Consider the following 24,452-nt stretch of genomic DNA (forward strand, 5'->3'; position numbering starts at 1 on the left):
GTGACGCCGCCTGAAGGCTTAAAACCTCTTAAATTTTCTGACGACGAGAGAACCCAGAGGCGCCACTATTGGATGGCCATGGAACACGTCATTTCTGTATATTTCCTTTTTCTGGAAATACTTTTGGCAATGTTATAATTTTTAAACTATACAATTTCTCATTGATAGCACGGATACATTTGATCTCTCAAATACCGCGAAACCTTCGCTCTATGAAAAGGCAGTTTCAGAGTCACTACAAAGATGTTGACAGCGTACCAGTGCGTTCTCTCGTATAAAAAATCACAAGAACTCGATCATAGACAAACTTAAGTCCGAACGGTGGTGGTTCGTAAAGCAGTTTAGGTTTTGCCATATCAATGGCAGAAATGTAATTGTATCGGCACCGTCACTTTTGCAAGTCAACGGCACGCGAGGAATTGTTCAACGTGAGTTCTTTCTCGATCACTTTCAGTTCGATGGTGACCAAGAACTTGGATTCAGAGCAAAGCTCCAAATCACTCAGGTGCCTCGGGAAAATTGTATACACCAAAATGCTTTTAAGCCTACTGTGTGCCGCCCGCACATTGACTGAATCTGAGTTATTAGAAATAAATGCTTACGTAGCTCTAGTGTTTCATTCCTACGTCGCGTCGTACTGACCCCCTGAATGTACAGGCCTCGCATCATCCGCTTAGAAGCATCTTCAATGTCTTCCTTTATGAGTCGCTAGAAGGCCGCCATTGGTATGGCACAGATGCCTTTCCACGGATGATGATAGCGATCAAAGTGGCCAGACTCCATTTCGGAAAGGGTCTATTGCGCGACATAGTGCCATCACGACATCGCTACTTTTTGGCTCACTATTCAAAAGGCATTTATCGCTTAGGTTGGTGTTACCGGTCATTTCCACGCTATACTCAAGAATCGTATTTAAAAAAAAAAAAAAAATACAAAGAAAAAAAGAAAGAAGTTCCGTTCCTCGCAGAGCGTTTCAAATTTCCTCTTTGTGGGAAAGGAAAAAAGGCTGCTAATGCGCATTTAAAAAAAGCGGTTTTTTTTTTTTTTTCTTCTTTATTATTGAGCAGTGTAGGTTTCTGCCGGCTCATGCGTCAATCCTCCATGAAAGCTTTCCGAGTGTGACGTAATTTAAAAATTCAGTGATGTGTCTTCTTTCAACTTTTTTTAAAAGAAAAATTTGCACTCGAGTGTTTAGAAAACAAGTTTTCTTTTCTTTACTGAAAGCTATAGAGAATTCTCACATTCTTTAGAAAATCTTTGTTCTCGTCAGTATTTTTTTCGTGCTCGCCCTAAGTCAAGCCTCTGTGTACTCCGAAAAGAGAAGTTTGAGCGGCTAAGAACCACGTGCCGCAAGGCAGGCCTGCATGAACGTCATATCAGCTGCCATAGCGGTGTCCTTGCGGCAGATTGCGTGCGTTCTGCACAGGCGTGTCGCACTACCGCTTTTTTTTTTCTCCTCGGATAGAACAAGAAGGGCGATACGATAACTTCACATGTAAGCTACACATTGCACACCTGATCCCCGACAGGTCATGAGTGGAACTCACTCTAGGCTGCTGGTATCCTCTTGTGACTCGCATACGTTGGAGTAGTTTGCAACGACCCAGACGAGGAACAGTACGGCGGGCACCAATTCCGCGTATCTGCAATTGGGCGAGGAATACAACATAAATACTAAAGCACCGAATAATATGCAGGGTGTTTCTTTCTAAGCTTAACATATTTATTGAAAAAAAAAGTCGTGAAAGCTACGCTAATGCGGTTAGTGCAGGTGGGTTTTACGGCCAGGGGGCACTTAGTATAGGGGGCTAATCGTAGCGGTCAATCTGCTAATTAACTAAGATATGGTAATTTACTTTCTAAGTATCGAAAATAAACATTATGTTCTAGTTAGAAACTTTCTGAGCTTCATCGAAAACTGCAGCAGGAGCAAGGCTACTGTGCAATAACGCGCGCCGCGCGGTTTTCCCTTCTGTTATCCGCCTTTTCTCACCTCAGCCTTTGTGCCTGTTAGACTTAGCGCAGTGTGCGCTAAAGTTACCACCGCGCTCAGGCTTTCTAAGCATTACTGATTTAGTAATATTTTGATGCGCCCAGCAAGTTTCTAATTAGAACCATATGTCCATTTTCAATCATTAAAAGGTCCATTAATAACTTTTAGTTTCTTATTCGACTTATCGGGACGATTAGGCCCCTATATCATTTGCCCCCCTGGCCGTATAACTCACCTGCACAAACCGCATTAGTGCAGCTTTTACGGTTTTTAACCAGCAAATATGTTAATCTTGAAAAGATATTCCTTTGTATTGTACACTTTGTTCTTTGTTGTTGAAATATGCAACAAAAAGAGGAAATGACAGAAAAAAAGTAAAGGTCGTATGCTCATGCCTATCGGCTGTTATTATATGATCAGCCGAAGCTAATTGTCTACCTTCAAACACGTAATTCACAAACGAGTCAGCGTTTACTTACACCAGGTCACTACACGTGCGCAGAAACCAAATTGCCATGAGGTGAAGCGTCTGCGCATGTGCCGACGCACCTACAGGACGCACTCGCAGGGAAAACACAAAGAAATCGCCGAAAACAGAATGCTGCCGTATCATCTATATATATGGTTATTTATTTTATTTATTTATTTATCAATACTGCCAGCCCAATATAGGGCCAAGGCAGGAGTGGGGTGATACAGTGTCACACATGCACATTATAAACACAACAGTTCTAAACAAAAAGCAATCTTAGCACCGAAAATTAATATCTACGACATATTCGAAAGAAGAGAAACAATACAGTAACCAAATGTAGTACTAGTAATAACAATAACAGTATAGCAGTAAATGTAACAGCAGTAATAAAAAGCAGCAACAGCAGTAAAAAAAAATAAAAAATGTGTTTAGCATCATATCTCGACCGTACATCAAAAGTGGTCGCGAAGTGGCAACAAGAGACGTCACAGAAGCCAGAGTGTCCTGCTGTCGAATGTCGCGATCCTGGCGGTTGGTCGTAAAAGTGCGGCCGAAAGTTACGAGCGAACGCGAGTGTCGCTGTCGTCGCGGCGTCCCAACTTCTAGCTGCCGAAGCTTCCCTGTAGACTGTCACACTGGAGAGACTTGCAGCAGAATAGGCGTCTGCCACATCCACCACTGCTGCTGGAACACCGCCAGGATCGCGACCGACGACCCATTCATGACGTCATCAGGCGGAAATCGAGGGACCACTTTTTCGACGCGGTAAACACAGGTGTGTTTACCGCGCTCGAAAAAGTGGTCCCTCAATCACTTTTTCGAGTGGTAAACACACCTTTGTTTACCGCGTCGAAAAAGTGGTCCCTCGATTTCCGCCTGATGACGTCACACACCACAGTCAACTCCAAGAGCGCATGCAGGTCGCGTGCAGGAAGCCGCTCTTTCACGCGCTTCAGAAAAAAAGAAAAAATAAGCGTTCATAACAAAACGTGCTGAGAGCTTGCGCACTAGCTCCCTTCAGTCAACAACACATATATGCTTCGTTTTAGCTTAAGCGTATGCCCAGCCGACGCTACGAGCTAGGGGAACCAATCGAGCAGCGTGAAAAGCGCAAGTCACTGGGCCTTTTCAGTTTATGATTGGTTCAGCGACGATAGAACAGGTACAGGAATATGACGAACACCATGATGGCACGCTTTTGACGCTGTCTGAATGTTCCCATCAGCTCATATCGTCGCTTTTGACGCTATCTGATTGTTCCCATCACCTAGAGTGCCTTCATGTGCGCTTCGCATAGAGTGATGCCAACTGCCTGTTTCCCTTTCCCACACCCTCTTCCACCGCCATTTTGTTCCTCTCATTGTTTCCCCGTGCGCCGGAAAGTGGCCTTTGTGTCCATCGGTAATCCCATCCGAGGGGGAAAATGCTAATCCTCCCTCCGTGGGTTCCACAACGCTGCAACGAACTTCTGAGATAAGGTGCTTGTTTCCGGGAGGGTTATAAGCCCCACGGATTATCGCCGAGGAACAAAATGGCTGCTGGTTTGTCGGCGAGTGGTATTACAAAGGGTGGCATCACCCTAGCAAAGCGCACGCAGCCCGAGCGACGTCGCGACTGAAGATTGCGAGCGTAATCTCATCATGTGAATCAGGCTTTGGCGTCTATTCTGCCGCGTCCACGCGGAATGAATTGCCGCATGTCACATTATTCACGCGAAGTTTTGCGGTGTAACGAGCCTAGGTAATTGCGCTGAGGCCGCTCAAGTGGTCAGACATCGCCAGGAAAACGTAGAATCAACAATTCCAATGCGAAAAGGAGCACGGGGACTCACACCGACACCGACAACATCGCATTTCAATGGTTAGTTTATTGGCAACGGCGAGCTTCAATTGGGCAGAGAGTTGGGCGAGTTGGTTAAGCATCTTAATAGGTGGGAACAGCGCAGGAAAAACCGACGAAGGACGAGTAGAAGAAGTGCACAAACACAGCGCTGAATGTAGAAAACGTCTTGATGGGTTACGATAGGAGCACACAAAAAAGGGCCCGATGTACAAGAAATGAGGTTCAACACGGCAGAGAGTTGGGCGAGTTGGTTAAGCATCTTAATAGGTGGGAACAGCGCAGGAAAAACCGACGAAGGACGAGTAGAAGAAGTGCACAAACACAGCGCTGAATGTAGAAAACGTCTTGATGGGTTACGATAGGAGCACACAAAAAAGGGCCCGATGTACAAGAAATGAGGTTCAACACGGCAGAGAGTTGGGCGAGTTGGTTAAGCATCTTAATAGGTGGGAACAGCGCAGGAAAAACCGACGAAGGACGAGTAGAAGAAGTGCACAAACACAGCGCTGAATGTAGAAAACGTCTTGATGGGTTACGATAGGAGCACACAAAAAAGGGCCCGATGTACAAGAAATGAGGTTCAACACGGCAGAGAGTTGGGCGAGTTGGTTAAGCATCTTAATAGGTGGGAACAGCGCAGGAAAAACCGACGAAGGACGAGTAGAAGAAGTGCACAAACACAGCGCTGAATGTAGAAAACGTCTTGATGGGTTACGATAGGAGCACACAAAAAAGGGCCCGATGTACAAGAAATGAGGTTCAACACGGCAGAGAGTTGGGCGAGTTGGTTAAGCATCTTAATAGGTGGGAACAGCGCAGGAAAAACCGACGAAGGACGAGTAGAAGAAGTGCACAAACACAGCGCTGAATGTAGAAAACGTCTTGATGGGTTACGATAGGAGCACACAAAAAAGGGCCCGATGTACAAGAAATGAGGTTCAACACGGCAGAGAGTTGGGCGAGTTGGTTAAGCATCTTAATAGGTGGGAACAGCGCAGGAAAAACCGACGAAGGACGAGTAGAAGAAGTGCACAAACACAGCGCTGAATGTAGAAAACGTCTTGATGGGTTACGATAGGAGCACACAAAAAAGGGCCCGATGTACAAGAAATGAGGTTCAACACGGCAGAGAGTTGGGCGAGTTGGTTAAGCATCTTAATAGGTGGGAACAGCGCAGGAAAAACCGACGAAGGACGAGTAGAAGAAGTGCACAAACACAGCGCTGAATGTAGAAAACGTCTTGATGGGTTACGATAGGAGCACACAAAAAAGGGCCCGATGTACAAGAAATGAGGTTCAACACGGCAGAGAGTTGGGCGAGTTGGTTAAGCATCTTAATAGGTGGGAACAGCGAAGGAAAAACCGACGAAGGACGAGTAGAAGAAGTGCACAAACACAGCGCTGAATGTAGAAAACGTCTTGATGGGTTACGATAGGAGCACACAAAAAAGGGCCCGATGTACAAGAAATGAGGTTCAACACGGCAGAGAGTTGGGCGAGTTGGTTAAGCATCTTAATAGGTGGGAACAGCGCAGGAAAAACCGACGAAGGACGAGTAGAAGAAGTGCACAAACACAGCGCTGAATGTAGAAAACGTCTTGATGGGTTACGATAGGAGCACACAAAAAAGGGCCCGATGTACAAGAAATGAGGTTCAACACGGCAGAGAGTTGGGCGAGTTGGTTAAGCATCTTAATAGGTGGGAACAGCGCAGGAAAAACCGACGAAGGACGAGTAGAAGAAGTGCACAAACACAGCGCTGAATGTAGAAAACGTCTTGATGGGTTACGATAGGAGCACACAAAAAAGGGCCCGATGTACAAGAAATGAGGTTCAACACGGCAGAGAGTTGGGCGAGTTGGTTAAGCATCTTAATAGGTGGGAACAGCGAAGGAAAAACCGACGAAGGACGAGTAGAAGAAGTGCACAAACACAGCGCTGAATGTAGAAAACGTCTTGATGGGTTACGATAGGAGCACACAAAAAAGGGCCCGATGTACAAGAAATGAGGTTCAACACGGCAGAGAGTTGGGCGAGTTGGTTAAGCATCTTAATAGGTGGGAACAGCGCAGGAAAAACCGACGAAGGACGAGTAGAAGAAGTGCACAAACACAGCGCTGAATGTAGAAAACGTCTTGATGGGTTACGATAGGAGCACACAAAAAAGGGCCCGATGTACAAGAAATGAGGTTCAACACGGCAGAGAGTTGGGCGAGTTGGTTAAGCATCTTAATAGGTGGGAACAGCGCAGGAAAAACCGACGAAGGACGAGTAGAAGAAGTGCACAAACACAGCGCTGAATGTAGAAAACGTCTTGATGGGTTACGATAGGAGCACACAAAAAAGGGCCCGATGTACAAGAAATGAGGTTCAACACGGCAGAGAGTTGGGCGAGTTGGTTAAGCATCTTAATAGGTGGGAACAGCGAAGGAAAAACCGACGAAGGACGAGTAGAAGAAGTGCACAAACACAGCGCTGATAACGTCTTGATGGGTTACGATAGGAGCACACAAAAAAGGGCCCGATGTACAAGAAATGAGGTTCAACACGGCAGAGAGTTGGGCGAGTTGGTTAAGCATCTTAATAGGTGGGAACAGCGCAGGAAAAACCGACGAAGGACGAGTAGAAGAAGTGCACAAACACAGCGCTGAATGTAGAAAACGTCTTGATGGGTTACGATAGGAGCACACAAAAAAGGGCCCGATGTACAAGAAATGAGGTTCAACACGGCAGAGAGTTGGGCGAGTTGGTTAAGCATCTTAATAGGTGGGAACAGCGCAGGAAAAACCGACGAAGGACGAGTAGAAGAAGTGCACAAACACAGCGCTGATAACGTCTTGATGGGTTACGATAGGAGCACACAAAAAAGGGCCCGATGTACAAGAAATGAGGTTCAACACGGCAGAGAGTTGGGCGAGTTGGTTAAGCATCTTAATAGGTGGGAACAGCGCAGGAAAAACCGACGAAGGACGAGTAGAAGAAGTGCACAAACACAGCGCTGATAACGTCTTGATGGGTTACGATAGGAGCACACAAAAAAGGGCCCGATGTACAAGAAATGAGGTTCAACACGGCAGAGAGTTGGGCGAGTTGGTTAAGCATCTTAATAGGTGGGAACAGCGAAGGAAAAACCGACGAAGGACGAGTAGAAGAAGTGCACAAACACAGCGCTGAATGTAGAAAACGTCTTGATGGGTTACGATAGGAGCACACAAAAAAGGGCCCGATGTACAAGAAATGAGGTTCAACACGGCAGAGAGTTGGGCGAGTTGGTTAAGCATCTTAATAGGTGGGAACAGCGCAGGAAAAACCGATGAAGGACGAGTAGAAGAAGTGCACAAACACAGCGCTGAATGTAGAAAACGTCTTGATGGGTTACGATAGGAGCACACAAAAAAGGGCCCGATGTACAAGAAATGAGGTTCAACACGGCAGAGAGTTGGGCGAGTTGGTTAAGCATCTTAATAGGTGGGAACAGCGCAGGAAAAACCGACGAAGGACGAGTAGAAGAAGTGCACAAACACAGCGCTGATAACGTCTTGATGGGTTACGATAGGAGCACACAAAAAAGGGCCCGATGTACAAGAAATGAGGTTCAACACGGCAGAGAGTTGGGCGAGTTGGTTAAGCATCTTAATAGGTGGGAACAGAGCAGGAAAAACCGACGAAGGACGAGTAGAAGAAGTGCACAAACACAGCGCTGATAACGTCTTGATGGGTTACGATAGGAGCACACAAAAAAGGGCCCGATGTACAAGAAATGAGGTTCAACACGGCAGAGAGTTGGGCGAGTTGGTTAAGCATCTTAATAGGTGGGAACAGCGCAGGAAAAACCGACGAAGGACGAGTAGAAGAAGTGCACAAACACAGCGCTGAATGTAGAAAACGTCTTGATGGGTTACGATAGGAGCACACAAAAAAGGGCCCGATGTACAAGAAATGAGGTTCAACACGGCAGAGAGTTGGGCGAGTTGGTTAAGCATCTTAATAGGTGGGAACAGCGCAGGAAAAACCGACGAAGGACGAGTAGAAGAAGTGCACAAACACAGCGCTGATAACGTCTTGATGGGTTACGATAGGAGCACACAAAAAAGGGCCCGATGTACAAGAAATGAGGTTCAACACGGCAGAGAGTTGGGCGAGTTGGTTAAGCATCTTAATAGGTGGGAACAGCGAAGGAAAAACCGACGAAGGACGAGTAGAAGAAGTGCACAAACACAGCGCTGAATGTAGAAAACGTCTTGATGGGTTACGATAGGAGCACACAAAAAAGGGCCCGATGTACAAGAAATGAGGTTCAACACGGCAGAGAGTTGGGCGAGTTGGTTAAGCATCTTAATAGGTGGGAACAGCGCAGGAAAAACCGACGAAGGACGAGTAGAAGAAGTGCACAAACACAGCGCTGAATGTAGAAAACGTCTTGATGGGTTACGATAGGAGCACACAAAAAAGGGCCCGATGTACAAGAAATGAGGTTCAACACGGCAGAGAGTTGGGCGAGTTGGTTAAGCATCTTAATAGGTGGGAACAGCGCAGGAAAAACCGACGAAGGACGAGTAGAAGAAGTGCACAAACACAGCGCTGAATGTAGAAAACGTCTTGATGGGTTACGATAGGAGCACACAAAAAAGGGCCCGATGTACAAGAAATGAGGTTCAACACGGCAGAGAGTTGGGCGAGTTGGTTAAGCATCTTAATAGGTGGGAACAGCGCAGGAAAAACCGACGAAGGACGAGTAGAAGAAGTGCACAAACACAGCGCTGAATGTAGAAAACGTCTTGATGGGTTACGATAGGAGCACACAAAAAAGGGCCCGATGTACAAGAAATGAGGTTCAACACGGCAGAGAGTTGGGCGAGTTGGTTAAGCATCTTAATAGGTGGGAACAGCGCAGGAAAAACCGACGAAGGACGAGTAGAAGAAGTGCACAAACACAGCGCTGATAACGTCTTGATGGGTTACGATAGGAGCACACAAAAAAGGGCCCGATGTACAAGAAATGAGGTTCAACACGGCAGAGAGTTGGGCGAGTTGGTTAAGCATCTTAATAGGTGGGAACAGCGCAGGAAAAACCGACGAAGGACGAGTAGAAGAAGTGCACAAACACAGCGCTGAATGTAGAAAACGTCTTGATGGGTTACGATAGGAGCACACAAAAAAGGGCCCGATGTACAAGAAATGAGGTTCAACACGGCAGAGAGTTGGGCGAGTTGGTTAAGCATCTTAATAGGTGGGAACAGCGCAGGAAAAACCGACGAAGGACGAGTAGAAGAAGTGCACAAACACAGCGCTGAATGTAGAAAACGTCTTGATGGGTTACGATAGGAGCACACAAAAAAGGGCCCGATGTACAAGAAATGAGGTTCAACACGGCAGAGAGTTGGGCGAGTTGGTTAAGCATCTTAATAGGTGGGAACAGCGCAGGAAAAACCGACGAAGGACGAGTAGAAGAAGTGCACAAACACAGCGCTGAATGTAGAAAACGTCTTGATGGGTTACGATAGGAGCACACAAAAAAGGGCCCGATGTACAAGAAATGAGGTTCAACACGGCAGAGAGTTGGGCGAGTTGGTTAAGCATCTTAATAGGTGGGAACAGCGCAGGAAAAACCGATGAAGGACGAGTAGAAGAAGTGCACAAACACAGCGCTGAATGTAGAAAACGTCTTGATGGGTTACGATAGGAGCACACAAAAAAGGGCCCGATGTACAAGAAATGAGGTTCAACACGGCAGAGAGTTGGGCGAGTTGGTTAAGCATCTTAATAGGTGGGAACAGCGCAGGAAAAACCGACGAAGGACGAGTAGAAGAAGTGCACAAACACAGCGCTGAATGTAGAAAACGTCTTGATGGGTTACGATAGGAGCACACAAAAAAGGGCCCGATGTACAAGAAATGAGGTTCAACACGGCAGAGAGTTGGGCGAGTTGGTTAAGCATCTTAATAGGTGGGAACAGCGCAGGAAAAACCGACGAAGGACGAGTAGAAGAAGTGCACAAACACAGCGCTGATAACGTCTTGATGGGTTACGATAGGAGCACACAAAAAAGGGCCCGATGTACAAGAAATGAGGTTCAACACGGCAGAGAGTTGGGCGAGTTGGTTAAGCATCTTAATAGGTGGGAACAGCGCAGGAAAAACCGACGAAGGACGAGTAGAAGAAGTGCACAAACACAGCGCTGAATGTAGAAAACGTCTTGATGGGTTACGATAGGAGCACACAAAAAAGGGCCCGATGTACAAGAAATGAGGTTCAACACGGCAGAGAGTTGGGCGAGTTGGTTAAGCATCTTAATAGGTGGGAACAGCGCAGGAAAAACCGACGAAGGACGAGTAGAAGAAGTGCACAAACACAGCGCTGAATGTAGAAAACGTCTTGATGGGTTACGATAGGAGCACACAAAAAAGGGCCCGATGTACAAGAAATGAGGTTCAACACGGCAGAGAGTTGGGCGAGTTGGTTAAGCATCTTAATAGGTGGGAACAGCGCAGGAAAAACCGACGAAGGACGAGTAGAAGAAGTGCACAAACACAGCGCTGAATGTAGAAAACGTCTTGATGGGTTACGATAGGAGCACACAAAAAAGGGCCCGATGTACAAGAAATGAGGTTCAACACGGCAGAGAGTTGGGCGAGTTGGTTAAGCATCTTAATAGGTGGGAACAGCGCAGGAAAAACCGATGAAGGACGAGTAGAAGAAGTGCACAAACACAGCGCTGAATGTAGAAAACGTCTTGATGGGTTACGATAGGAGCACACAAAAAAGGGCCCGATGTACAAGAAATGAGGTTCAACACGGCAGAGAGTTGGGCGAGTTGGTTAAGCATCTTAATAGGTGGGAACAGCGCAGGAAAAACCGACGAAGGACGAGTAGAAGAAGTGCACAAACACAGCGCTGAATGTAGAAAACGTCTTGATGGGTTACGATAGGAGCACACAAAAAAGGGCCCGATGTACAAGAAATGAGGTTCAACACGGCAGAGAGTTGGGCGAGTTGGTTAAGCATCTTAATAGGTGGGAACAGCGCAGGAAAAACCGACGAAGGACGAGTAGAAGAAGTGCACAAACACAGCGCTGATAACGTCTTGATGGGTTACGATAGGAGCACACAAAAAAGGGCCCGATGTACAAGAAATGAGGTTCAACACGGCAGAGAGTTGGGCGAGTTGGTTAAGCATCTTAATAGGTGGGAACAGCGCAGGAAAAACCGACGAAGGACGAGTAGAAGAAGTGCACAAACACAGCGCTGAATGTAGAAAACGTCTTGATGGGTTACGATAGGAGCACACAAAAAAGGGCCCGATGTACAAGAAATGAGGTTCAACACGGCAGAGAGTTGGGCGAGTTGGTTAAGCATCTTAATAGGTGGGAACAGCGCAGGAAAAACCGACGAAGGACGAGTAGAAGAAGTGCACAAACACAGCGCTGAATGTAGAAAACGTCTTGATGGGTTACGATAGGAGCACACAAAAAAGGGCCCGATGTACAAGAAATGAGGTTCAACACGGCAGAGAGTTGGGCGAGTTGGTTAAGCATCTTAATAGGTGGGAACAGCGAAGGAAAAACCGACGAAGGACGAGTAGAAGAAGTGCACAAACACAGCGCTGATAACGTCTTGATGGGTTACGATAGGAGCACACAAAAAAGGGCCCGATGTACAAGAAATGAGGTTCAACACGGCAGAGAGTTGGGCGAGTTGGTTAAGCATCTTAATAGGTGGGAACAGCGAAGGAAAAACCGACGAAGGACGAGTAGAAGAAGTGCACAAACACAGCGCTGAATGTAGAAAACGTCTTGATGGGTTACGATAGGAGCACACAAAAAAGGGCCCGATGTACAAGAAATGAGGTTCAACACGGCAGAGAGTTGGGCGAGTTGGTTAAGCATCTTAATAGGTGGGAACAGCGCAGGAAAAACCGACGAAGGACGAGTAGAAGAAGTGCACAAACACAGCGCTGAATGTAGAAAACGTCTTGATGGGTTACGATAGGAGCACACAAAAAAGGGCCCGATGTACAAGAAATGAGGTTCAACACGGCAGAGAGTTGGGCGAGTTGGTTAAGCATCTTAATAGGTGGGAACAGCGCAGGAAAAACCGACGAAGGACGAGTAGAAGAAGTGCACAAACACAGCGCTGAATGTAGAAAACGTCTTGATGGGTTACGATAGGAGCACACAAAAAAGGGCCCGATGTACAAGAAATGAGGTTCAACACGGCAGAGAGTTGGGCGAGTTGGTTAAGCATCTTAATAGGTGGGAACAGCGAAGGAAAAACCGACGAAGGACGAGTAGAAGAAGTGCACAAACACAGCGCTGATAACGTCTTGATGGGTTACGATAGGAGCACACAAAAAAGGGCCCGATGTACAAGAAATGAGGTTCAACACGGCAGAGAGTTGGGCGAGTTGGTTAAGCATCTTAATAGGTGGGAACAGCGAAGGAAAAACCGACGAAGGACGAGTAGAAGAAGTGCACAAACACAGCGCTGAATGTAGAAAACGTCTTGATGGGTTACGATAGGAGCACACAAAAAAGGGCCCGATGTACAAGAAATGAGGTTCAACACGGCAGAGAGTTGGGCGAGTTGGTTAAGCATCTTAATAGGTGGGAACAGCGCAGGAAAAACCGACGAAGGACGAGTAGAAGAAGTGCACAAACACAGCGCTGAATGTAGAAAACGTCTTGATGGGTTACGATAGGAGCACACAAAAAAGGGCCCGATGTACAAGAAATGAGGTTCAACACGGCAGAGAGTTGGGCGAGTTGGTTAAGCATCTTAATAGGTGGGAACAGCGCAGGAAAAACCGACGAAGGACGAGTAGAAGAAGTGCACAAACACAGCGCTGAATGTAGAAAACGTCTTGATGGGTTACGATAGGAGCACACAAAAAAGGGCCCGATGTACAAGAAATGAGGTTCAACACGGCAGAGAGTTGGGCGAGTTGGTTAAGCATCTTAATAGGTGGGAACAGCGCAGGAAAAACCGACGAAGGACGAGTAGAAGAAGTGCACAAACACAGCGCTGAATGTAGAAAACGTCTTGATGGGTTACGATAGGAGCACACAAAAAAGGGCCCGATGTACAAGAAATGAGGTTCAACACGGCAGAGAGTTGGGCGAGTTGGTTAAGCATCTTAATAGGTGGGAACAGCGAAGGAAAAACCGACGAAGGACGAGTAGAAGAAGTGCACAAACACAGCGCTGATAACGTCTTGATGGGTTACGATAGGAGCACACAAAAAAGGGCCCGATGTACAAGAAATGAGGTTCAACACGGCAGAGAGTTGGGCGAGTTGGTTAAGCATCTTAATAGGTGGGAACAGCGAAGGAAAAACCGACGAAGGACGAGTAGAAGAAGTGCACAAACACAGCGCTGATAACGTCTTGATGGGTTACGATAGGAGCACACAAAAAAGGGCCCGATGTACAAGAAATGAGGTTCAACACGGCAGAGAGTTGGGCGAGTTGGTTAAGCATCTTAATAGGTGGGAACAGCGCAGGAAAAACCGACGAAGGACGAGTAGAAGAAGTGCACAAACACAGCGCTGAATGTAGAAAACGTCTTGATGGGTTACGATAGGAGCACACAAAAAAGGGCCCGATGTACAAGAAATGAGGTTCAACACGGCAGAGAGTTGGGCGAGTTGGTTAAGCATCTTAATAGGTGGGAACAGCGAAGGAAAAACCGACGAAGGACGAGTAGAAGAAGTGCACAAACACAGCGCTGATAACGTCTTGATGGGTTACGATAGGAGCACACAAAAAAGGGCCCGATGTACAAGAAATGAGGTTCAACACGGCAGAGAGTTGGGCGAGTTGGTTAAGCATCTTAATAGGTGGGAACAGCGCAGGAAAAACCGACGAAGGACGAGTAGAAGAAGTGCACAAACACAGCGCTGAATGTAGAAAACGTCTTGATGGGTTACGATAGGAGCACACAAAAAAGGGCCCGATGTACAAGAAATGAGGTTCAACACGGCAGAGAGTTGGGCGAGTTGGTTAAGCATCTTAATAGGTGGGAACAGCGCAGGAAAAACCGACGAAGGACGAGTAGAAGAAGTGCACAAACACAGCGCTGATAACGTCTTGATGGGTTACGATAGGAGCACACAAAAAAGGGCCCGATGTACAAGAAATGAGGTTCAACACGGCAGAGAGTTGGGCGAGTTGGTTAAGCATCTTAATAGGTGGGAACAGCGAAGGAAAAACCGACGAAGGACGAGTAGAAGAAGTGCACAAACACAGCGCTGCACACAAAAAAGGGCCCGATGTACAAGAAATGAGGTTCAACACGGCAGAGAGTTGGGCGAGTTGGTTAAGCATCTTAATAGGTGGGAACAGCGCAGGAAAAACCGACGAAGGACGAGTAGAAGAAGTGCACAAACACAGCGCTGCGCAGAGAGTTGGGCGAGTTGGTTAAGCATCTTAATAGGTGGGAACAGCGCAGGAAAAACCGACGAAGGACGAGTAGAAGAAGTGCACAAACACAGCGCTGTGTTTGTGCACTTCTTCTACTCGTCCTTCGTCGGTTTTTCCTGCGCTGTTCCCACCTATTAAGAGCTTCAATTGCCCACACTCCATCGCGCATGCGCGGTGCCCGTGGCGTACGCCGTCCGCTGTGGGTTTGTTTGTAAACATAAGTTGATCTATATAGGTTGCCTCAGCGTAATACCAGACGCCATTCATGCGTCCATAGTCCAGGGACTCGGCATCGTTCGTCTGGGTGATACGCGCTGGAAAGGTGCACGTGAGGGTAGAAATCATGCGGCTCCACTTACCTAAATATTCCAAGTTCCTTGATCAATCTTTCGATGGTCAGCCGTATAGCAATTCCAGCTTCTGGACTTTCGGGGGCATCGCTGAAAGAACCATCAATGGGAGCCCCCATGTTCGTTTATGCTGACGCCGTGACACATTATTATAGACCTTTGCAAAAATCGCCTTCTGCGTGCTTCCATCTTTGTCTGCCGGGCTTTGGAACGCCCTATGAGCATGCGCTGTAGCTCTGTTGTACTGTATATCAGTCGCTGCGCATGCGCCAACAACTCCGTGACTCAGCATTTTTCGCCCGGGTGATAACCGATGCAAAGGTCTATAAGGCAAGACTCGACTCGTTTGTTTGTTGTTACAGAAAGCTCGCACATATCGTAGTGCAAGAACGTCAGAAATGCATAGTCACGAAGCTTCAAGAACAACACCGATGCCAAGGGTGCTGTAAAAAGCAAAAAAAAAAAAAATCTTGTTTTATGCGCAGCCCTTCTCTTCACAAGAACCTGGGTTTCAGATGATTATACGCCTCGCAAGTGGGCTCATTTTTGTCTTCTGCGCATGAGAAAGGAAGTAGCGGTGACGTCAGAACGCCGAGCCCTGATTGGCTGATCGCGACCCCCTATCTCAGCGTCGTCTGCTCCTTTGCAACGTTGTCTGCTCGCAACATCGTCTGCGTCTGTCTTACCTTTCGTGCGACTTCGCCTTTCAGAGAGGGCAGACGAAATAACTCGAGCGGTACGTTGTTTTTGTCTAACAACTAGCAGACGCGCATCAAGGAGGGAAGTCAAAGGACTCACTGGCGAGGTGTCCCGAGGCGCCGAGGTTTGTTTGCTAAGAACCGAGAGTGAGGGTGGCTAGTGTCCGCAAGTTCCCTCCCAAATACTTTTTCCCTCCTTTCGTGTGCGGCGAGACCCCTCATTCTTTAACGGCGTCGGCGGGTTGGCGCAGTTAACGTCGTCTGCTTTACGTCTGCTAGTCAAAGCGATGGCTGCTTTACCTTTCCTGCGTCTGTCGGAGATTCACCGCTTTTTCACCGGCGAGAGTCACCGTTGCCTCGGGAAACAAGGAGATAACAAGAGGAAGAAATTGACCTCTTAATCTAAAACTGAGGTAAGCGATCAAAGTATAATGCGGGAAGAGTTCACAAGGGTCGCGCGGGCATATTCCATTAGCACACCAGCCGGTCGTGGGCAGACGGTCGCCGAGTCGCGGAGTGCCTGCTAGGCCTAACTGTCGTGCTCGCTTGGTCGCGTTCGGTGGAATATTGGCCGCTGGAGCTTTTCCCGGGTGTTCGTGGATCCAGCGTTCTTGTTCGTCGTGGTATGTTTGAAGTGCTTTTTACTTTTTTTTTTTTTTTGCTGCTTGAAGTCGGGACGCGTGAGAAGCGTACGTAGAAAAATAAACGTCCGTGGGTCGTCGCGACCGCGACGCTGTCGGCCATGATGATTTGATCGTAAGAAGTGCTATGACAGCTTCGGAGCTGTCGTAGGATTTCGTCGTAACCTGCGCAAAACTTACGAAAATTTCGTTTCGTGAATACGAATTTGTTCTTAAGTTATGTCTTACGCACATTTTTGGCGTAAGATCGTTTCGTGAATCTGGCCTCTGCACTTCCGACAGTCGCAGGAAAGGCAAGACAGACGAAGACGACGTTGCGAGCAGACGACGTTGCAAAGGAGCAGATGACGCTCAGATAGGGGGTCGCCACTGATCTCTATGCCTATTTGCTGGATCGCGTTTGACCAGCTCCTCCTATGGACCGGGATGCGGTCACTGGCGGCCATCTTTCGGTAGAGTTATATCATCTCTAGCCATCATAGTAATATGGCGGACAGCGCAATGGCGGCAGGCTGCCATAAAAATAGCCGTAGATCTAGTACACTGTACCGTGGGTGACATTTCGTGCTTGATTGAAGTTGTTCGACGAAGCAGATTCTTGAAACCCGGCGTGAACGGTAGCCTCATCTTTGAGGACCCGCAAAAAGTTCTACGAAAGCGCAGCACCGGCGGAAAGCAGCGCAGCTCGCATCAAAAGCAGACTCCGTACCGTCGTCTGCTTTCGATGCTTCTTTCGATGCGACTTTCGATACGTGCTGTGCTGCTTTTCTCCCGGTGCTTCGATTTCGTGAAACTTTTACCAGGTCCTCAGAAACCGGACTACTGTTCACGCCGGGTTTCAAAAACATGTTTCGTCAAATAATTTTAATCAATCACGCATTATCACCCACGCTATTTTGACCGCAGCCTGCCAACCCACCTGCCAAAACGCTATCTGCTATGGATGGATGATAGCGGCTGCAGCAGCTTACATTGGCTAGAGGTGATATAACTCTACCTAAAGATGGCCGCCAGTGACCGCATTCGCGGAGCGGGCAAACGCAATCCAGCAATTGTCATAGAGATCAGTGGGGTCGCGATCAGCCAATCAGGGCTTGGCATTCTGACGTCACCGCTACCCCCTGCGCAAGAAGCAGACGAACTTGCCCTCCGCATTATTTCCCATTTTTATCATCGGGGACTAGTATTTCAAACACTAATCCATAAAAAAAAAAAAAAAGCGTTCTCAAGACTTTCTTTGACTGTCCGCACTTGGAATGCTTTGTTCCTTTTTGGTGTATATTTTTCAACAAAAACTTTTTTTTTATTTTTTTCAGAAACCACGATACGCCTTTAAATGGGCATTTTTGTAGAAGCTTGTTTTAATGGCATATTATTTGCTGGGCTTTAGCAAACAAAAATGACCATCTAGATGGAAAAACGTCATAGTAAACTCACAGCAATAGAAATACACATGCATTATTTTCTCTCGGAGGGCCCATCCTCGAGTCCCCACCCCCTGTATGAAATTTGACCAATGAAAATAGTCAATTGCGTGAAGATTCCGAAACGTTACTATTGTTGCTTGTTTTAGGCGCGTTGCGCATTATATTTTTACAAAAACGTCGAATCTTTGGGTGTAGGAGACGTAATACAGCAATTATTGTTTGAAAACGCCGTCTGACGGTGCCCCCTGGTGTCCGTTCCAAGGCGCAGAAAGAGCGGTGTGTCACTGATTAAATTTTTAATAGGGAAATCGGCCGGCCGTGTAATTTCGGATTTGTTAGGATGCTTAGAGCCCGTAGATTGAGTTATCACCATAAATAGACGATCTCGGAGTCTACCAAGCTATAAGCGGTAATTACTTCCTAAAGTTACATGAAATGGCAGAAACTGCAGTTTGAAACTACCTTAGTTACGGTTTTGGAGTTACTAGTGAATTAGATCGATTATGATTAGTTTTTAAAATTACATTGACAATCAAAAATTTCATTTATTTAGGAACGGCGTTAGCGGTATACGGTTATATCACTGCCCCGTACAGCAAAGTGTTGAATCCCCAAAATGGGAGCACAAAAGACACAACTCTGCTCCGCGTCATGTTCAGTTACGTGAACCTCAAGTTGTCCCTGAAGCGGCACTTTCCGGTTTAGGGAATGAGCACTCACAATGTATTGAGAAAGAGGAACTTCATGAGGCACCAGAACATGGCGATACCGAGCAGATTGGCGGGCATCAGTAGCAGCCACCAGATGCGTCTGGTCAGCACGACCTGCTGGAACCTGCTACAGAGGGCGCGACAGCCAGGGTCGCATCCAAAACAGTTGGAAGCACAACGAGGGCATATTGTTAACGCGTCGCGTTAATTTAAGGTACTTTAATTATCAACGCGAACTCTATCACAACATTTGACCCTACCCCGTTGACTGCATCAGCGCCCGTAATCATTGCAAATCTCAGAAGTTATTTTATTTTTTTAGAACACTCATTTGGTAACAAAATTAGTGCTCTGTACGAGCAGACGCCTATTTGTCCGACTCATTTTACAGCCAGAATGACTATTTATGGTTCTCTATATTTTGTAAAACGTGTTAGTAGCTAGCAGGTACAGGCAGACCCATGGCAAACGTGTTAGTAGCTGGCAGGTACAGGCAGACCCATGGCGGATCCAGGGGGAGGGGGGCAAGGGGCTCAGCCCCTCCCGCGACCTTCAAACTGGTTTCATCAAAATCAAAGAAAACGAGAAAAAAAAAAAACACGAATTGGAGCTATCCTTAAACATCTAAAACGTTAAGATTCACATGAAGAAAACCTGTATTACAGCTTTATTTTGTTTTGAACGGGAACACCGTCCACACAGAACTGTTCACGAGGCTGGTTCTTCCTTCGGACTCCTTTATCGCCTTTCTTTCTCTTATCGGTACGGGATTCCTAGTCAAACTGGTCAACCACATCTAGGTACCCAGAGCTTTCATTGTTTCAAGCGCGTCTCCACACGTTGGTGCTGCCTGGCTCATAAGGGGTTGGTATAGGGTTTCGTGTTTTCGGGGTTTATTTTTCTTAAAATTAGTGTATGATTTTTGTGGGTTTACTTTCCCCGCGGATTCTGTGTTCTTCCGTGACAACTTTTGGTGTTGGACAAAAAAAAGAACGGCGTTTATCGAAGATCATGTTGAAGAAAATGTTGTATGTGATTCCCCAACCACCGTGGAACATTCGGGTGATCCGAATAATCGAAAGACATCCCCGTACCGGCGAGAAAAAGAAACGAGATGTGGGGATCCAGAGCAAAAACCAGCCTCGCGCGGACGGTTCATTCGAGGCAGTATCTCGTACCAAAATAAAACTGTAGATGGAGATTTTCTTCCCGCAAAGATTGGGTCTTTTCTTATTCAAGGGCCGATTTTGATAAAACCAACGTGGGGGTTAATTTTTTTTTTTTTTTTTTGGTTTATCGGGATGTACCTAAAAACCTAAACTAAATCTTGGGTCGTGCGAATTGGGCACAGAGTTAAATCAAGATTCCATTATCCCTTGCTTCGAAGCGGGATATCGCAATCGTGTCTTGAGTGTCGCTGAGGAGAAAAGACCTATCTCTACTATTTATACGTGCGTTTAAACAAAGATACAACACGCAATGAGGTGTGCAGCGAGTGTTCCCTCTGTGTCCCCCCATATCCTTTCTTTTTTTCAATCCTGCCCCCCCACCCCTTTTGGAGGATCCTCTGGATCCGCCTCTGGACTGACCATTCCAATTATCGCCTTCCATACGCTGTCATTCTGAGCATGCTCTTTTCTGCTGAATACCGGACGCCTCGCATTTGTCCACAGCTTCGTGACTCGACATTTTAGACCCTGGTGTTCAAATCTTTCGAGGCGTGTAGCCTCGGGACGCCATATTTTAGCATGTTCTTACCATGGACATACTCAGAACGATCTGCTGCTTATCATCTGTTAAAAAAAAAATAAGTCCTAATAATATGGAATATAAGTGATGTACGCTTTGTGGATACACACCTCCAGTATATGCTCAAAAGTAATGGACTCAACTATGGCCGCCAGTGGAAGTTGTATTGTTGGGTATTGTAATGACACCAAATTACTGAAATAACAACTTACCAACCGACACTTGATCAGTATGATCACAAAAATCGAAGAACTTTATATATATATCAGTTACAAAGGACGTTCATGAACGAGAAAGTTATCGAAGGCAATGCGTCATTTAAATTTAAACAAAATGCTAGATTATACTAAGAGATCGAGTAATTATACCGGTGTCAGCAACACTAAGAAGTTTCACCATCAGAAGAAAAAAAAAAAGAAACCCAGTGTAACAAGACGAGTCCTGAGAATTCTTGCAAGTGCAGTTCCTCGGTGGTTTACCCTTCGAGATAGCCGAACACATATTTGTGGACACTGCTGTGGACACTCGAAGCCATGGAGGAGAGCGACGCGCTGACCACGACACCGATCAAAAGGAAGCGCCGAATGGTATGGTACCGCCTGCGTGGACCAGGCAGGCCATTGGACAAAGAATGCCCCCCGTCAGCATACATGCACACACTAGTTTAAAAAAAAAAATAATTGTGTACTTTTCTTGAGTTAAAAAAAGCCACTAAGTATGTTACTCATTAGAGTCTCAAAGGAATCGCGTTACTTTACCCATACGGTAAGGAGCAACTTTTCTCGCTCCCGTTCATGTTAAAATGGTGGTCAACGTAAAATTATGCAGATGCGTAACTAAATGCGAATTCCTGAGAAACAAAACAAACCAACTTAAACGTTGTTTTTTTTTTTCAGGTTTGTGAGGTAAATATACAAACAATTAATTTTGTACGTTTGCAATGGTATCCGTAGCCACAGCACCAGTCGGTCTGAGGACGGGATTGGTGTTGTACACTTTTTTTCAGAGGTGTACCAAGGTACCGTTACCGATTATATTTTTCATAAAATAACTAAATTATGTAACTTATTTCAGTTCGTGAGAACTAACCAAGTCAATCTCGTTACCGCACACCGTAACAAATTACAGGAAACGTATATATAAGTCTGGTCATATGTGCCATTGGCCACACGTCAACTCACTCTTTCTTCCAAGAAATAATCTGTTGGAGCTGGTTTAGCTCAGGAGATTTCTTGGTCCTTGAGCGTTGTCTATTGTCTGCACAAAAACCCAAGATATGAGTCTGTGTCATTTTACCTGTGCAGTCCCCTGCAGTATGAAAGAACCATTCGCCTATCCAGTTTATGCGTTGTTATTAAGCCCACACATGCCAGACATATAATTTTGAGGGAGCTAGGGGAAAGAACGAAGGTAAATTATTTTTTTTCGTACTAAGAAATGTTGTCCTTGTAAAAAATAATTCGCCAGATACACCACAGGATTCATTCTAATGGGTCTTACATATTGCAGGTGCAGGCACGTAGCCAGGGGGGTGGACCATGGGGCCCGGGCCCCCCCGAAATCTTCCATTTTGCTGGGACCTCCTCTCCCTCATACAGCATTTTGTCATGAGCGCCCCCCCCCCCCCCCCCCCCGTAACAAAATCCTGGCTACGTGCCTGTGCAGGTGACATGGATTATAGATAAATTGCATGGACGTCACATTAGCAGTCATTTTTGCAGTCTTGCTGCTGAGCCCGTACCTTCTCCAGCATACATATACATATATTAAAGTGTTGACTGAAGTCCCCTTAGTTCAATTTATCCAGCTTACTCGTCTTTAGTTTTCCGCCTGCTAGCCCATGTCTTATGTCCGTTTGGAAAAGAACTCACGGTCGATGCACTCGAGGCTTTTAGGATGCGGCAAGTCCTTTCCCGGGACAAGGACGTGGCCATCTTCCATAATGGACGTCTGTTTCCGGCCCTTGCGCGCGATTCCCGGCACGGACAGGGCCGACTTGGCGGGCTGCGACGGATGCAGCGGAGGCGTATGGTGCACCACCACCTCTTCCTCCGTGTCCGTCGAGCACGCGGGGCTCATTCTTGACACCTGGACAAGCCAAGTCATCTATGTGCAACTTGTAGGCGTGGGCTTGTACCATCCTCCCCGAACGAGTCAGATCCGCTAACCAAAGTCCTCCCCCACGCAAGCACCAGCTACCAGGCTTAGCGAGGCCCTAAGATCAAGACGAAACCAGCAGCCACAAGGCGGCACCCGAAGGCTGGGACCTGCAGGCGGCTCCATGTAGACAACGTCTTTATGGAGCTATCAAATCGACGCGCTCATAGAAGTAGCCTCTTCGAGAAGACTCAAGGGCGATTCACACTGCATCAGCTCCAAAAAAAAAAAAAAAAAAACGGGGTCAAAACAAGTTTTGTTGGAGCCGGCGAAGCTGTTGCCATAGCAACCCCCGCGCTCGATCGGACTCGTCGCAAGTGTGTGAATCGCCTTTCAGAATCCGATTTTTTTTTTTATAGCTTCTTAGCAAAACTCTATTTCAAGGACTTGCTGCCAGCTGCGACCACCCTTGTTTTGTTTGATAATCGTCCAGATTTTCGGCTTCTTTTTTTTCCAAAATGAGTTGCTGGGCGAGTTGGATAGACATCTTGACTTCTTTTTTTTCCACCGACCCGCCATACCTTTATGCAACGTATGCATTTAGCGGTAATTTTCGGTAATTACCGTAAATGCGTTGTGTGTCGTGTTTTTTTTTTTTTTTTTCCTCGCTGTGCTGAGGGAGCTATGTGCTCGACGGACCAATCATCCGCCCCCCTTCCCTTTTCCATCACCTGACCTTGCTCTCTGCGGATTGATGTGTGCGTGAGCTTGATCATCACGTGGCGAAAGATGAACACATGACTGGTCCAACGAGCACGTAGCTTCCACCGTCCCGAGTCGCTGCTCACCTCGTGTTGTATGAGTTGCGTGTCAGTGGCGTTGACGTCCATTAAGCAGTTGAGCACCCAGGAGTTGGCGTACTTTGGATTGGCCATCCTGGGAATCACCTCGCGACCCAGGAAAAGTCGGCTCTTTTCTGGCGAGTCCCACTTGAGAACCGAGGTGGCTGTCTCGCCTGCGAACCCAGGGATTTATTCCAGTTTCAATGACTATTTAACGTATCTTATATTCTGCAACAAGCCAGGCGGAGGCACGACCGCTTGCATCAGGAATTAATTAACGTTTCTCCAATCTGGATTGGATTGGACTGGCTTAAGCTGAAGTCCATTAGCTCGTAGCGTCGGCTACGTCTGGACTTAAGCTGAAACGAGGTATATCCACATTCACATTAAGTCCGGCCGCAGTCGAAGACACAACCCAATGGAGCCAATCAGGTAGCGTCAGAAGTGCCTCGTCACGACGCTCGCCGCCTTTGCGCATTCGCTATCACCGTGTCTGTCCGTCCCGTTTTGTCCCCTAGCTCCAGGGTGTGTCTACCGACTCAACTATTCACGCACAGTGAATGCTGCACAATCCTGCGCTTTGTTCTGTGCCCGAGAAGACACCGAAACAGTATTTAAAACGAATAACCCGAACGTCGTTACGTCAAACTACCCATATAAACAGCGCCGCTCCGCGGAAGTACGGCGGGATGAAGCTCTGTGCGCCGCCGTATATTGGCCGAACCAGCACCTCTTAGGTAACAAAGCCGTGTCGTGCTGAACGAGACTGCGTCATCGGCGAAGCCCAACGCTGTGCGCAGACTGGACACGACGATTGCGTCCACGTTCGGCTCGGAATTGAATCAAAGCCGAGCGCTGACGCAGCCCTCGTTTCCAATTTGTGTCCAGCGTTGGCCTTCGGTGGTGACGCAAAAATGTCAGCACTATGGCCTTGTTTTCTAGGCCGTGTTGGCCGAACCGAATTTCCCTTCTTTCCCGCGCCTATTCAGCTCCTGTGGGAAGCGGGGAGTGGGCATCTCGAACGCGACCAGGTTGCAACGCGTTGACGCCACCAAGTGGCGAAGTTCACAACCACGCCAGCCTTCATGTAGCCTTGCCCGTGAAGGGAAACGTCAATGAAAAAACAGTGAGTGCGCAGGCGAGCTGGTGGATGTTGATCATGATGTAGAAAACCCGAGACTGTTGTAAAAGCAGCGAAACTTGGTCGAAG

At 47.0% G+C, this 24,452-nt stretch overlaps 1 protein-coding gene and 1 long non-coding RNA gene across 2 annotated transcripts; both read right to left on the reverse strand.

Annotated features, from left to right (window-relative positions):
• Positions 1-1,565: 1,565 nt before the first annotated feature.
• Positions 1,566-18,673, reverse strand: LOC121837046. Its single transcript, XR_006078075.1, has 3 exons — positions 18,565-18,673; positions 15,088-15,168; positions 1,566-1,643 (listed from the first exon to the last, which is right to left on the reverse strand). It is a non-coding gene; the product is annotated as an uncharacterized LOC121837046 (long non-coding RNA).
• Positions 18,674-21,480: 2,807 nt separating this feature from the next.
• Positions 21,481-23,409, reverse strand: LOC121837171. The gene is made up of 3 exons (XM_042292701.1): positions 23,249-23,409; positions 22,175-22,391; positions 21,481-21,560 (listed from the first exon to the last, which is right to left on the reverse strand). The coding sequence occupies exons 1-3, from the start codon at positions 23,333-23,335 to the stop codon at positions 21,481-21,483; spliced, it is 384 nt and encodes a 127-aa protein (XP_042148635.1). The 5' UTR covers positions 23,336-23,409.
• Between the last annotated feature and the right edge of the window lie 1,043 nt (positions 23,410-24,452).

Source organism: Ixodes scapularis, unplaced genomic scaffold (genome assembly GCF_016920785.2).
Source record: "Ixodes scapularis isolate PalLabHiFi unplaced genomic scaffold, ASM1692078v2 PGA_scaffold3__209_contigs__length_174095766, whole genome shotgun sequence".
NCBI classification, from domain to species: domain Eukaryota; kingdom Metazoa; phylum Arthropoda; class Arachnida; order Ixodida; family Ixodidae; genus Ixodes; species Ixodes scapularis.